Source organism: Etheostoma spectabile, chromosome 20 (assembly GCF_008692095.1).
Source record: "Etheostoma spectabile isolate EspeVRDwgs_2016 chromosome 20, UIUC_Espe_1.0, whole genome shotgun sequence".
NCBI classification, from domain to species: Eukaryota; Metazoa; Chordata; class Actinopteri; order Perciformes; family Percidae; genus Etheostoma; species Etheostoma spectabile.
In genome coordinates, this window is record NC_045752.1 from 13,880,265 (window position 1) to 13,896,690 (window position 16,426).

Consider the following 16,426-nt stretch of genomic DNA (forward strand, 5'->3'; position numbering starts at 1 on the left):
TATATATATATATATATATATATATATATATTTATTTATTTTTTTTCTATTCTGTACAGAAAGGTTTCTGTTTTGTATTACTGTCATGTGTTGCAGAGCTTCCTTAAAACAACCTTTCAGATATGATGAAAGAAAACCAGTTTGTCTGGTTCAACTGTTTACCTGTCCTGGTTTTATAATAGCCAGACCTAGCCCAAGACCAGTTTACTGCAACACTACTTGTTAGGATTTGATCTCAAAATGGATTTATATTTTATGTTGCTTTTCTGAATTTCCAAGCTCCTGCTGTAATCTGCTGTGGATTTCCAGGTTTAAAGCCAAAAGAAAATAAACACTTAGCTTTGGCTTACAGTATACAGGCTTACAGATTGCTACAAATTTTAGGTTTAGTAAAAATACTGGGAGATGTAAAAGATATCTACTCTTTTTTTTTTTCATGTAGCTCCTTTGTCTTTATGTATTCCCTTCTATGAATCTCTGAGTTATTACATTTGGCATACAGACAAAGTGAGGGATCAGCTAAAGTTGAATGGCCATCACAACCAATAAAGTGTTGCTTTCATATTTAGTTTTAATAATTAAGTGGATGAAAATATGGACTTTCATGTTTTAACTGTTTTCTCCAGAGTGGAGTGGAGAGTGAATAATGTTGTTCAGTTATTTTGTTTTCCTGAAATACCGGAATGAGTACATTAATAAGGGTTAATGTTTTGTCTTCTGTCTCTAATACCATGCTTCAGGCTGCCCTTTCATTTAAAGTTTTACCTGTTTGCATTTTAGAATTATAAATGAACAGAAAAAAACACTAAAGAATAACTTTTCATTTTAGAATTAAACATAATAATTTGTAGGTTGAAAATAAATTGTTAAGTGTCCATCTTTAATTTGGGATTTTTCCTGCCCTTTGTTTAGGGAACAGCAATGTCCAGAAAGACTCGTACAGTATGGAAACAAAATGAAACCCCTGTGTTGATAAAGATAAAGATTTTAGTTGTAAGGTACCTTAAGAAGAGTGAAAGTTGCAAATTTAGCAGTCCTAAGATGTGGAGATAAGCCACTCTCTAATGTGTGAGCGCAGACTGGGATAAGGTCAGGCTTTGCCAGTTCTACCATGACTCTTTCACGCTGTGCTCTATGTAGACCCATAGTCCCCAATCTGTTACACAGCTAGACAGTCTGCAAGTTGGGAGGCATTCATGGAGTGTTTGGCACAGTGGCATCATAATGAAATTATATGCACCATAAGTGTTGTCATTGCAGGAAAGGCCCTTTTCATAATAATGAGTCATGGCATTTCTTGGATTTGTTTTAATGTAGGTACATGTTTTTGTGCTAAACCCTGAATCATAAACAATATAATGACGCTTTGCTGTAGCATTTACCCTCAGCTTCCTTTTACAGACTGACATACCTTATGAATTGTAACCCATGCTGTGTCTTTGTTAACTCTAATCTATGGCAACTCGAAAGGGGCGAGCCCACTACAGGCATACATAGCTGTTAGTCAGAGTCACAATTGTGCTATCCTGGTAACTGAAAGCGTTATAAGCTAAACCAATCCATGTGATATGAGTCTCCTGTCAATACTGATACAGAAATGGAAGTGAATTGGCTCCATTCTACCCCCTGATAAGAAATGTCAGTTTAGCCCAGTGAGTGCTGAATTATGATTGACATCTCCAGACTGTCACAGCTTGGAGCACATTTAACAGTGTTAGAAGCAGCAGTGTGTTATCAAGGCTTGAAATTAGGCCTGGGGACTATATCAATATTTTATCGATATATGAGGCTAAATATCGTCCTAAATTTTGAATATTGCAATATGACCAGGGATGCGGCAATTAACCTATGTCACTATCAACTGCATTTTAAAACATCATGGTTAATTATCTTAAAAGCTCCGCTACACAGAGTGTTAAGTGACAACATAAACGCTTGCTTTCGCGCACGCTTCACACACATGAAATCAGGTGCTGGTGGTCACAGTATTGACTGTCAGAGTGATTTACAACGACGTCACATGGTGGAATAACTTACTGCTGCAATTTTTGGTTATATAAAGTTAGTAAACAGCAGTAAAACACAGTGCAAGGCCAGCTCAAGACAGCTGCAGCTGCAACTGGAATTCAACCCAAGTTGGTAGCTTGCTAGTGACATTTTGTTTGTTAGTGTTCGTAGGAGTCAAAACTGCAACAGCTGTGGCTCCAACCTTTAGACACACCAGCTAGCAGGGCAGGCCCTTTCATGTCAACCCACAGTATTGCCACAATATTGATATTGATGTATTTGGTCGAAAATATCATGTTTGTCACACAGCTCTACTTCAAATGAGGCTCATACAGCCTGCTACCTGTTGTAACTCTGTAAAGTGCATCATATGAAAGACTTTCCCTTCTCAGCTCCATTTATGATTGAACTCCTTTTACTATAGTCAAATATCAACCGCCTCACACAGCCATTGGTGAAGTGCTGTCAGCAGCTGATCTGTTTCTTTTTTTATTGTCGTCACTTTGATAACAAAAAACACATAAAATACAATATAGCATTTAAACGTCCATAACATACCGTTTTGTATTTCAACAAAGAGGAAAAAAAGGTGAGATTGAAATCTTAATACTGTAATTGATAAAAAGTATAATTAAAAAATACTGCTTCTGTCATACAGTTCCTCCAGGATTTTGTGGTCGTTTTTCAGATTGTTGCGGCCCAAAATGCCTGATTTTGCGGGTGCTTTTGTAAAAAATTGCGTTAAAAGTTACATTGTCTTGTATTTTTGTTGCAATGAAGTTGCGAGAGACAGTGAAAATTGCAAAAAGAAATTAAACGTAATTCTTTAAAAATAAAAGGGAAACTTATTTAGGGGAGAATAAAATTCTCTGGGCTGAGTTTTTCTAGTAATCTTAACAAAAAGGCTCAAAATGTCGGTGTACAGTATATAATACAAAAATGGCTGGTGGATTTATGACAAAAAATAATTATTGAATTAATCAAATTTGAACATGTCTGTCAGTGGCTTTTTGATCTTTACATTGTTAGTTAACTTCCTGGTCTGGGACACACATTGATAGGGTTTGATAAAGTAACGTTACTTATTGGACTTTATAACTTAGCATTGCACTTACAATAATGAGCGTAGCTGTCCTCAATTTTTTAGGTCATCCTGTACATCTCATCATCCGTTTTCCTGAATCCACCGTGTGTGCGTGTGCGTGTGCGTGTGCGTGTGCGTGTGCGTGTGCGTGTGCGTGTGCGTGTGCGTGCACGAGTCAGTATTGGCATAGCAGCAGCCACGCACGCTGCGGAGAGCCAACAGGATTGAAATAGCAGCAGCTTTCAGTGACTTTAGAGTGAACAATCATTACAGCATACATTGACACAGGTTGGCAGGACGGTCTGAAATGTTTTGCAAGGTCTTTTGCTGTCAGTTACATGTAAATATGAGATGTTCGAGTCACACCATGGAGGTATTATAAGAACACGTCTCATCTTCACATCAGAAACAAGGAAATTAATTTGGTGACGTACGTGTGTTACATCAACCCATTCTCACTCCTATTTGGTCAGTGGCTCTCAGCAGCACGTACTGATGTAAGTCTGGCACGTGGGACTGCTGTGATTGGTTGAAGTCACAGGAAACTCCGGTTATTGGTCAAATTTGCGGTGAGTGGTCAAAATTGTGAGTCACAGCAAATTCTTGGTGATTGGTTGAATTTGCGTGAATTGTTGCGATCGCAACATTGCAAATTCCTGGAGGTACTGGTCAGTGTGCCTCTTCAGATGATTGCTAAAAGAAAAAATCCAAAGGAAAACACCACTAATTTTTTAAATGATCAATCTTATGCAGTCTCTTTAAGTTGGTCCTTCTTCCTTTGTAGACAACCATTTAGGGAGGGAGGCGCCCTCTATGGTGCATCCATCAACATCCACATTAGCTACCACCCTTGTATCTCTTCAACTGTGTGTTGACACCTTCCAGCCATCCCTTTGCTGGAGCTCTTAAAGAGTCCTCTGTCTGATCTGAGCGGACTGCCAAAGAAACATATCAGTCTTTTCTCTCTCCTCATCTCCTTTCTGGCAAGAATATAGTGCACCTGCTGTGTAAGCTAGCCCAGAGCTAATGCAAATGAGTCTGATCAAAGCCCTGATTAGACTGCTTTTTGAGTACGACATGGCATTTTAATGATTCTGCTTTAGGTGGTATAAGTGGCATGCATTGTAATTTGCCCAAAGGGTTAAATATGATTTAACACATCCTTTGAACATTAAATGTGAGAACTTATTGCATGTGTTGTGTGCTTATTAAGTTTGAACAGGGAGCTGTAGGCAGAGTAGCCAGTTTGGTTTTGATTGTGTAAATATACTATAGGCTTTAGCTGACTATATGACCTTCACCTTTTTGGCTAACAAGCCCTATGTGTGCACTACTGTGTGCGCTCTCTTATTACTTCTTGGGCAAACCCAGTTTAACATCAGTTCATTAGAATAGCAAACAACCAAAAGAGACTCTAATTATTCAGTTGAAGCTTAAAATGCTGCTGCTTTTTGTCCACCAGATGGATATTAGCCATCTTTCCCTGGTTACCAAATGAACAGTTGTTATGCACCATAGGACTAGGCGATGCAAAGGTACTGTACATTTTAGTATGAACTTTGGTGCCAAAAAAAAACTTAACTTGCAAGGATCAGAATGTAAATCGTTGTCCATGTTAATATTGCTGTAATACAGTTTGGTTGCTAGTCAGTTTTTCAACATTGCGATAGAAATTATATTTAAAAAAAAAAAATATATATATATATATATATAAATAATAGGCATTTTTATATCATTTTGACAATATATGTATATCATCATATTGCCCAGCACTACACCAAAAGGTATGCCATAGGGTTATGTATCCTAATACTGTGTGGGACTCAGCAGTTTAATCCACCCTTTCACCCTTGGCCCCAGAAGTCACAGGGAAACTTTTAGTGATGTAATGACTGAAAATAATCCGAAATATCAGAAGTCAGTTTATCCAACCAGAGCCAGAGGTTGAAGCATAATCTTTGCACTGACATTGTGGAAATTATCTGCTTCCTTAGAACATTTTGTGAATATGCTGTGTTTTTCTACCCTTCAAAATATTACATTTTAGCCCTCAGCTCTGGCTGCACGTTATTGTTTTCCAGCTGGTCCTATCACATGGGGTTTGCACATCTGTCCTTCCCTGACAGGAAAGATCACACACTGTTTGGCATATGTTTATTAATCCCACTAGAGAAGATTGCAGGTCTCTGCATCATTAAGTTATCAGTGCCAGCAGTATCTAGATAATTGTTCATAGTTCTTGGTTGGTTTACAATAAGGCTGACTTAATGATCCCCTTGCAGAATAATCGGTTTACTGTAATTGAGGCAGCTGATGACCAATAGTTGAGTATTTAGCTTCAGTCCATATGATGTAGAATTACAAGGATAGCATTTGCGGTAGCAATTGACCTTTGGTTTGTGTTGTTACTGAACTTGGCTGGGTTTTCTTAGCACCCCTCTATCCATTCTCATTTCCCTTCTATTAGTTCTGCAGCACTCTCTCCTCTACAAGATTACTATAATGTGTGAATCACATCACTGCATGTTGGCATTAACTGTGCTTCCTTAAACAGAGAGGTTCTGAAAACAAGGGTGCCAAGCTATCTGCTTATTCAGCTGCAATCACCAGCGTTAGGACACGGTTTTCTCTCACCATGATAGTCCTGTATGATCACAGCCATCCACAGCTGCTACTCATCCAGCACTCTTTTCCTGTCTTTTACATTAGTGTCTTACAGACAAAGGGGTGCCAATAGTGGGCAACTGTTGTCTTGTTGGGCTTAGGTTAGTAACGGTTACTGGTGTAACGGTAAACCACGATAAAAATGTTGACGATAAAAATTACTGTTTTCATTTCAAATATAAATAATTATAATTACAACGGTGGATTACCACGGTATGAAAACCGTGTGTTTCATCCCAGTCTCCCTAAGTTGCCGCGCAGGTGCACTGCGTAGCCTACAACGTGCATTTCTTGAAGCTGGAATCATGGCGGAAGGAGGAGATGACAGTGCTTAGGACATTTATCAGCCCTCTAAGAGGACTAACTCTGAAGCATGGGCATACTTTGGTTATTATAAGAATGCCGAAGGACAGTTTGATTGAAGATAGTTATCCTGTCTTCAGAACTTTGGTCACTACAACAGTGAGGTTACATTTTCATACCGTTATCTCCTGAGTTGGGCTTAGATGATACTATGTCATCCCCTGCATTCCCAGGCTCATGTTGTTACCTGAGAAGTCAGTGAAGCCCATTGAGCGAAGGGCCTTGCTGGATATTGCAGTTCACAATACTGACTACCATTGTACTACTTCATCCGTTAGCCAAATACTTCTTTTACAAAGGGTAAGAATTAAACCAGAGAGCAGGAACAAAGGAGCACTTGTACTTAGTAGAATTATTTAATTCTTACTGGCTTTAAAGCTGTGGAACACAGTATAATTTTGGTGTTGTTGGGAAACAATTCTGTAATAATCTTTTAGCATATTGCAATTCAAGTGGTCTAGACTTTGGTAGCTCCTATTGGCTTTGTTTCTTTTTAAAGATAATGTTTGAATGTCAAACCATTCTGAATAAAGTATTGGGGTGCTGCAGAGACGTCCTGGCCTACAAATCCTATCCTACAGACTACACGAAATACATTTGTTAGGTACAGATCCTTGCAAAAAATCACACTCTAATCATTTTTAATTTTTTAAGATTTAATAAAAGTTGATAAAAATGAGAATAATGATACAAACATGATCATTCCTTTCAATATCGTGAATCATATTGCAATTGCAATATCAGTCAAAAATAATTGCAGTTAGATATTTTCCTCAAACCGTGCATCCCTAATGGAGAGCAGTGAGTCTGAAGGCTGGAGAGCACATCAACTCCTATCATGCAACAATATTCAAAAAGCAACTGCATAATTATTATACAGACTTCCTCTGTTCTTTTTCTATCATTTTCATGCACACAGGTACACCATTTGCACTGTTCAGACCTGTTGGATATTAAGGAATTGTATTTTTTGATTGCCTAATTAGGCATGTTGAAATCTTGATTGATATTAGGCATTACATTGTTTTCCTTGGAAATTATCTTAAAGAGATAGACCGGTCTGACTATAGAACACAGGTCAATTCTACTTTTTGTCCATTGTCTGAGGGATTTGCTGAATGGGAAATCTTTTTAAGCAAGTCAGCTGTAATTTTGCTCAAACCTGTTTTTATTTCAACAGCAGCCTGCTTAAAGAAGTATTTCACTGCTGGAGAGAGGGTCTTTTCTTAAAACTGGGCTGTCTGTCTATGCATTAGAATGGTACAAACATTTTTGAAATTGGTGCTACATGACCAGAAAAAAGACTAATATTTATTTTTGCAGCAAAAAAAAACTCCCAGTGTTTTAGCTGGCCCTAAAGTAGGGAAATCTGGGCACTGGTAAGATGGAGGAAAGTTTAACTATAAACTTTATTGCAGAGTCACATGCATGACTTAAGATTTGCAACAGCTGTGAATTAATTTGTAGGAAAATTAAATAGCCAGTGGATCTAAACAAAAACCTTAAACTGATATTTGAGCAGTGTTGTTATCCACATTTAGCAATCAAGTATTTTCTTATTTTGGCTATAAAAGGTGATTTGTGGCTATACAGTAAGCTCTTGTCAATCTTCGTAGATAACATTTTTTTTGGAACAGCAGAGCAGTTTATCATTCCAACTACCTATACTGAACACAATTCATCTAGGTTAGCTGATGCCGCCAGCTCTGAGATAAATACAAAGAAACAATGGGAAGAAACCAGTTAGATTCATTTCTGGAACAAAACAACATATAGTGTTAATGATATATACTTTGCGTATTTGTCGGGCAAGCAAACATCAGATAAAATATTAGCCACAGCAGGGGTGTTTCTTTACCACTGATGATCAGACTTTGCCTATATCCACAGCCTCTGATGTTGGCTGTTGCAGCTCATGCGAGAGTGGAGAAGTACCGTATTCCCTTTTCACTAGCTGACTAAAGCGCTGCATGGACAATCATTACTCCTACGATTAGGAGAGAGCCCGACCGATATATCGGTCTTTATAATGGCCGATTAAAAAAATATATGTGTGTGTGTGTGTGTGTGTGTGTGTGTGTGTGGGTATATATATTAATTTATCAGAATCATTTATAATGACAAATACATGATTCTGATAAAGGAATATTTAAAAAGAAATACAATAAAAACGGTCGGTCAGCCATATTGAAGTTTGTATATTTATACATTTTATTTATCATATTTTACATCTTAATTTTGATGTTCCTGTTATGTTGCTGATATGTTATGATGTTACAAATTATTAAATTATTTCAGCGAGAACTCATAAATAACTGTTAGGGAAATCTGTTTATGTGTTGTTTATGTATGTTTTTTTTAATATATATCGGCCAATATATATTTTAAAATATTTGTATCGTATCAGCCTTAAAAATCCTTTTAGCGGTCAAGAGGTGATTAGCTTAATGCCAGGAGCAAGGAGCATTTCATGAAGTGTTGCCTTCTTTGAGGGATGGAGCTCAAGCATTGGATGTGTTCTTTGGTGTGCACAGTGGGGAAAATGCAATTGAAAAATTGCAATTGAAAAGGGGAGGTTACCTTGCCCCTTATGTCATAAGGGGTAACCTCCCCTTTTTCTGCTTTGCCCACCCAGAGGATTTGGCCCACCAATGAGAGAGAGAGAGAGAGAGAGAGAGAGAGAGAGAGAGAGAGAGATCATGGCTTTCATCATGGCTCTCAAAAGCTACAGACTTAGAAATGGACCATTCTAAGGAAAGCTCATTGTGGGACCGACTCTAATGGCCATAATTCTGCACTAAGGTGGAATTTGGGAAAGAGACTTCAGATATGTTATTAGGGCACCACTAAGGCCTATCTAAAAACATCCAAAGAGCACCATGTCATGGGACCTTTAAAACAATTACTATTATAAAATTACAAATAAGATTATGTTTATTGCTTTTATGCTCTTATGTCAAAGAGCCACTTGGCCTCCTCAGAAGATGCCCTGCTGGTATTTCCTACATCAAGGCTGAAAACGATCATGCATTTTTGATTTGACTTGATCTTCCCATCATGTATCTTCATTATCTTAACTTTAATCTCAGGGCAAGAATAAGTTATCTTTCTCACACACAAAATAATTCCAGCTCCCTCCAAAAGCTAGATTGCTTCTGGAAGTCTTCCAGTTTGCCATGTGGTAGAGAGAGAATCACAGCAGAAGGTAAACCTTAATTGCTGTTATTGTGCCAAGACTCCTCCTGGCCTATATTTAATTATTCAGACCAGGCCTGTCTCATTACCACAGTTGTATGGCAAATAATAGGGGTTCATTACATGGAGAATTTGGGATTTTGCTAGTGCCAGTCTTTTTGTGACTGTACACATGTACCACCTATTTCCCTCATTAATTCTTGCATCTTGACCTTGTATGGCCATTAACCTCAGTGTGTGGATCCAGATCACCCCTTTCCATTTCAGTAATAACACAAAACCTCAAGAATAATCCCCAAACTTGTCCAAACTGAGATGAAAAACTAACATTGTAAAGGATGATGTAAAAGTTTTAGAGGAAAATATGAATGTACCTGCAGGCTGGAACACCAGCATATATTTACTGAGTGAGTGGATATTCAGTCATGTTTTGGCTTTTGCTCAAAGTGTAGAAAATCCAAGGAACGTAAAACACTTCTTTTGTCAACGGTTGTCAACATAATCTGGAGCAGCGTTTAGGTCTGCAGCAGAGAGCGGAATAATCCCAATATGTAGGTTGAACATAAATTCAGTAGCACACTCTCGTTTAGTCAAGTCTTAAAATATGCTTGTTTTTTCACCTCACACCTAATAAATCTAAGAGGAATCGTTTATACTGTATCACATTATCAACAGAAAAGGGATATTTCAGATGTTCTCTGCACTTACAGTGGCTTGGATAAGTTTACACACCCATGCTAAAGTTGACTAAAAAGAGGAATAAAAAAACATCTTTTGGAAATTGATCTTAATGCCTTAATTCAAAGAATTTAGGAAAATCCGACCTTTACAGGGGGCGTAAGTATACACACCCCTATGTTAAATTCCCATTGAGACAGGCACATTTTTATTTTTAAAGGCCAGTTATTTCATGGATCCAAGATACTATTCATTGTGACAAAGTTCCCTTGGCCTTTGGAATTAAAATAGCCCCATACCATCACATACCCTTCACCATACCTAGAGTTTGGCATGGTGTTATTTCAGTTGGCTTAATAGCTGGTTTGATTTCCATTGAGAGATGAGCTTATGGAAAGTTCCCCATGCCAAACTCTAGGTATGGTGAAGAGTATGTGATGATGTGGGGTCATTTTAATTCCAAAGGGCAAGGGAACTTTATCAGCATGCCTAGTATTCTGGATCCATGAAATAACTGGCCTTTAAAAATAAAAATCTGCCTGCTTCTATGGGAATTTAACGTAGGGGTGTGTATACGTATGCCCCCTGTATTTTAAGGAAGAACATTTACTTATTTACAATCCATTATTCATTCAAAAAGAATTTGATGCCCTTAAAAGGTTGGATTTTCCTATTTTGTTTTTTAATTAAGGCATTAAGATCAATTTCCAAAAGATGTTTTTGTATTCTTCTTTTTAATCAACTTTAGCATAGGTGTGTAAACTTATGCAAGCCACTGTATCTCTGAAGCAATTTGCCTTGATGTAAAACAGATGTAGTCTGCAAAATGGTAGAGGTCACGGTTCAATTCTCAAATTTTACATTTCTCTTCTTTTTTTTTTTTTTTTTTTTTTTAAAGCACAGGTTGCTATGCCATTTTTACTAGACTATCTAGACTTTTATGCAATATAATATCTGACTTTTGTTCACAATGTACCACACTACATTGTCAAATTTAAAACATTTATTAACAACATAATGTAAAAATCAGTCGATTGGAAAGTTAAGCAAAATAACCTGCTATCTTGTTTCTCTTTTTTAACTGCAGTCTTCTTCACAGAAGATGACATTCAAGTTCACAACAAAACAAAAAAAAACAATAAAGCAGCCATGTCCATGCTCTTCTTTGAACAATTAAGCACATGGCAGAGCTGAAATACGAACGTCGTCAACATAACTCACTGGAAATCCAAAATACTGCCACATCGGCAACTTTAGTGAAAGAGGAGGGGATTCAAGTTCTATCTATGGGTCTCCTGCATCTGCAGTTGCCATGCTATCTTTTGACTGTCTATTAGCTAAAGTTGACTTCAACACATGGGTTTTCTTCCACTTGCCAAGCCAACCAGACGTGACATGGGAGCGTGGCAGCACTGACGATTCCATTTTTTTATTTGAAGTTCAAGATTGTGATTTAGTTTCGGTCAATTTTAAATTTAAATGTGAAATCGTGAAGAGGAGGCTTCGGCTCAGTGGTAGAGCGGTTGCCTGCCAATTAAAAGGTTGGTGGTTCAATCCCTGGCCCTTCAGACCCATGTCAAAGTGTCCATGGGCAAAGCTGTGCATCGGAGTATAGATGTGTGTGGCAACTTTTACAGCAGCCTCGGCCACATTGTATGAATGTGTGTGAATGGTTCCCATACTGTGTAAAAGTGCTTGCAGTAGTTGTTAAGACTAGAAAAGCGCTATACAAATACAGTCCATTTACCCTTAGTCCCTTTTTAAGTTAAAGAAACACCAAGTCAGCAGCTTTAAATTAAAGAAATTCACTCAAAGAAACTGCTCAGGAGAATTCATGTATCATAAATAGGTTGTAAAATGAGTACTAGTTTTGTTTAACTTTTAAACTTTTAGTGACAAACCTTGACACATGGACACACACAACTAAAATGTCATATATTCTATTACAGCTGAGAAATACAGATAAAATCAAATAATAGCCTAAAAATCAACACAAAATGAAAGCTTTACCACAAAATCATGGTTACCATAATTCTAGACCAAATCTATTCTCATTTCAAGACATATCTACACAAAGTTATTGCCCAGATCCAGGTGGTAAAATGGTCTATATTCATGATGAGACTTTTTTAAGAAGTTATTACTGTGTTTCCTTTTTTTCACAGATAACATTGACAAGAGTGAACTGAAGGCGTTCTTTGAAAGCAACTGCTCTCAGATTTATTTCATCTTCTATGAAAACTTCATTACACTGGAAAGCAACTTAAAACAAAAAGGTGAGTGCAAATTTTATTTGTTTTGTGAACTGCAAACTCACTAGTTGACCACCTCCCTAGATGGTGGTTCAATAATTAACCCTCTGCCTGGTATGTGTTCCTGAAGGAGGTTTATTACCCTCTGCCCCACATTTACGGAGAATAAGCATAGATTCCATTGAGAGGCAATTTCTGGTTATGTCTAGCCCAACTCTGTGGGGTGAGCTGACACTATTGGCGGTTAGTAGGGCTGTGCAATTAATAAAATGTTTAATCCTGGTTACTATTTCATCTCCTAACAATTGCAAAAACGGAGCAATCAAGAAAAACAATTATTATGAACATCGCGCAGTGTTTCCACTATATGTATTCGGTCCACGATTGCCGCCGCTCCTTCAGTATTGTAAAAAAAAATGCCATGAAGTCATAATTGTCCAACTCTGGAGAGTTGTCTGTTTCCCTGAACTCAAGTGAACAGTCCTCTGCTCCCTCTCACTGTTTTGAGGGTGTGCAACTGGAACAGTGACTGAATAAACAACAGCGTGTTTACAGCAGTTTATCCTCCAGAATGACAAACAGCAACAAAAGCCTCGGCGGCTGATTTACCATGAAAACTAAGGGACAATATGACAGCTACAGTCGCTTGGAAAATAGTGTTATTGGCATTAAAGATCCTTTATATATACCAATATCGTATGAAACGGTTAACACATCCTGTCTCCTAAAGGGGTGTGGCCCTGTTTGAAATTGTATTGACCGCCGTGTGGATAGATCAAAAGTTATATTTGTATAATTTATTAATATTTTCTTTTGCTAACGTTAGATATTTACACAGCTAAAAGAAATATTTAGCATCACGGAGATTAGTTTTGTTAGATCGTTCACAGACACAGTTGATATGTGTTGCCATATCTCGCAAGAGTTGTTTGGTCCCGAGACAGAAACAGGTGTCAAACAAAGATGTGTCTGAAAAAATGCCATTTTAGTGTCAGAATGTTCTGGAGATATGTGTCCTGTGAAAAATGACTCCGATATTTACTTTGGTGACTTTGGGTAAGAGAATCATTCATAATCTGTGATCACTTCTCGCACTGGAATCAACACACTCTGGATCTGCCGCTAGTCTTCTAAAGAGGCGTGGCAGCGGCGGAGCCCACGTGAAACAGATATAGGAAACTGGTCCGAGTTGGGGTGTCTTGGTTTTTAACTGTCTCTGTTGAATGAATTTACTGTTCATCAGACCCCAAAGGAGACAAGTAGCTTACCCTGCAGTCCCTCTGCCTTTGCCTCCCCACTGTAGTAGACGTTGTATTTCCCCCTACACGCTATATTCACCTGCTGTTTAAAACGTTTTCCAGCTTAGTGGGGGTGCATACCACTCAAAACCAACATGAAAAAAGATACTAATATTCCCTCAGCATTTTGTTTTGTTGTTAAACTGTATGTAAAATGAGCAGGGACGTTAAATCACCCGTTTTATGCAATGTTATTCTAAGGTACTGTCTATGTTCCGGACTTTTCCTTAGGTTAGCTAGCAAATAAGCCCACTGATGGTGAAAATATTGTTCTTATTCTGGCACAATGTTTAGTAATGACATAGTTAATTCCTCGCAGGAGTATGCTCTAATGGTAACACAAGTTCCTTTGAATAAGTATTTACAAAATGGCCTGTATTACTGTTACATTATTGATGAGACTAATGCAGTCTAGCTCCCAGTTTTGTGTTTAAAAGCTGAACTACTTTCCTTGTGTTTCAGGGAACAAATCTCAAAGGGAGGAGCTGGACTCTATCCTCTTTATTTTTGAAGTAAGTCATCTGTCTTTTTCTCCATCTCTAATTTCAACTGATAGCTGCTTCAGTCTCAACCTGTTTACTGCTGAACTCTGGGGCGGGACCATAGTTTCCATGGTGCCTTACTGCATGTAACTGGCTACTTCCTGAATTTGCCTTAAATAGCCCACAAATCATTTGGAGATTGTGCAGATGAAAAAAAGCGTTTGCTCAATCATTTTCCAGCTTTCAGCGGGGGAGCTTATAGTTAATTTCTTATTTATAAAACCTAGGTATGTATGCAAATCAGAGAAAGTTGTGTCTGTGTGTTGGCTCTATGGCCCCTTCCGCTGTTTTTCTGAACACTCTTATGTTGCAAATGCAGGTTAAAGTCCCCTGCCTCGTTTTCCCACCTGACTGCAAAGGCAGCTCCAGTTTCCAATACAAACAGCCAGCTCTCCAGTTACATTTGCTCAGGGCAGGACTGTAAGGACTGTAAGGATGGTAGCAGAAAAAAATGGGCAGTCTGTTTGTCCCTCTGTACAGTATGTCTTGTCCTAGTTTTCCTGATCACCTGGGAGCACTGTGTGGGATTGTTTCTTGCATTATGTCTGAAATAGAGTAAGTCATTCCAGCTTAGGAAAAAGCGAAGAGTCTTCACTTTGGATTCAGGCCCAGTGACCAATTCATGTTTGTTAAAGTAGCATCAAGCCAGACACTGCTGTTGTCTGTCTTTAGCAATGGATTCTGAATTTGCTTGTCAGGCATATCTAGTATACTTTAACTCTATTTTCATGTTATCACATTACTGTTCTGCTCTTCTGTCTGGGTGATGCATTATGTACTTAGTGCGTTTTAGTGCATCTGCTGATGCACGATTCAAATGTTCAGATTTGTAATCTATTGCCTCTTAGCTTGCTGTTTGGAAAATATTTTATAAGATTGGTGTTCCCTATCTGTTTTAATGTTTTAAAGAAAAGATATCTGACTCACTATATGTCCCTCCAGTTTTCGCCACTGCTCACCAATACCGCCTGTCTGCACACATCCAGTCATCTCACCTGTAAATAAAGTCTGGATTCATGTCTCTTACATATTTATGAAGTCATCTTTAAAAGGAGAACTAATATTGAAGGCAGCTTAACCCTCATTTGTCCCCTTTTAGCCCCTGCCTGTGGCGAGGTGTGCTTTTACCCGTGCACTGAGAAGATAAGCTTGCTTTGAGTGGTGTGTACAGGACAGATACAGGGTTGCTTTGATCCTGTGCTCTGCTACACTCAGCGGACTTTCTTATTATGCCACATTATAGCCGTTAATATGTCAATGGCCCATGTAGTACTAATATGTATTATATTGTCCCAGAGGTTGTAATATGTAACACAGGGACATGTCAAATGTGGTAAAAGATTAACTAATACAATATCTTGAGGCAAGTGGATTGTGCATTCTAATCTCTTCTGTAACAAGCATATATAGTCATGTATAACCTTTTGTTGAATTTAAAGTTGTTGCATTTATGTCATACACCCAATTTCTCAGGAAAGTTCTTTTTGTAAATGTGTGTCATTTGTTTTAGCCACAGAGGTCAACCAACCAAAACATGAACCCTCGCAGCATCAGACCGGTGTATCGGCTGAGAATGGTCAACGCTTGAGACAAAAGCCATTTTGCGGCATTGTGCTTTGTAAAACACATTAGTCCTGTAAAACAGAAACAACACCGCTCAACATTATTGTCCCTCATCTTCTGTGCAAGGATTTTCTTGGAAAGCCACAGTTATGTCCTTATCTTTCTAGGCGCATGGAAAATATAGCCCTTCTCCCCTTCCCCCAACCCGCACTCTCTCCATCACCTGAGTCACTTCTTGCATTTAAATCTGGCTGACCTATACAGTACATGTGGCCAGTGTGTGTTTGCTTTGAGCTAGCTATTACTTTGCTGTCATGATTTGGCATGTGACCCCCTTTCGTGGGTAGCTGTGGGGGAGAATTATTCCCCCATGCTGAGCCTATTTGAGTAATGGTGGTAGAGTAATATCTAGAGGGGGTAATCTTTTGTCCCTCCCCCTTAAACCTTGCTGGAACACCCCACCCCCACCACCGTTGGCAGCATTTGCCGTTATTCCCGTCCAGGATTTCTTTGTGTCTGCTGCCATGAAGACATCACCGTGGCAGCTTGTGATGCTGAACCAGAACTGACCGAGATGAGCAACCTGATCTTTGTGAGGACACAACAGTGCTGAAAATGCTAGATAGAAAAGTCCCTTCTAATCATTTACATCAATTTGATTTTAATATTGCTGTACTGTAAGCTTAGGCTTTTTAACACAATTGACCAACAAATTCATTAAACATTGACCACAGTATATGTTGTATTATCACAGGAAAAGGTCTTCCATGGTCTTTTTTT

General features: G+C 38.3%; 1 protein-coding gene across 9 annotated transcripts in view; it reads left to right on the top strand.

Annotated features, from left to right (window-relative positions):
- ralgapa2 (Ral GTPase activating protein catalytic subunit alpha 2) overlaps nt 1–16,426 on the top strand; it is a 105,888-nt gene that overhangs the window by 5,608 nt on the left and 83,854 nt on the right. For all 9 annotated transcript variants that reach the window (XM_032500988.1, XM_032500986.1, XM_032500982.1 and 6 more), the window contains exons 2-3: nt 12,157–12,267; nt 14,004–14,053. In XM_032500988.1, coding sequence (XP_032356879.1) covers nt 12,157–12,267; nt 14,004–14,053 — 161 coding nt within the window. The remainder of the gene's footprint in view (nt 1–12,156; nt 12,268–14,003; nt 14,054–16,426) is intronic.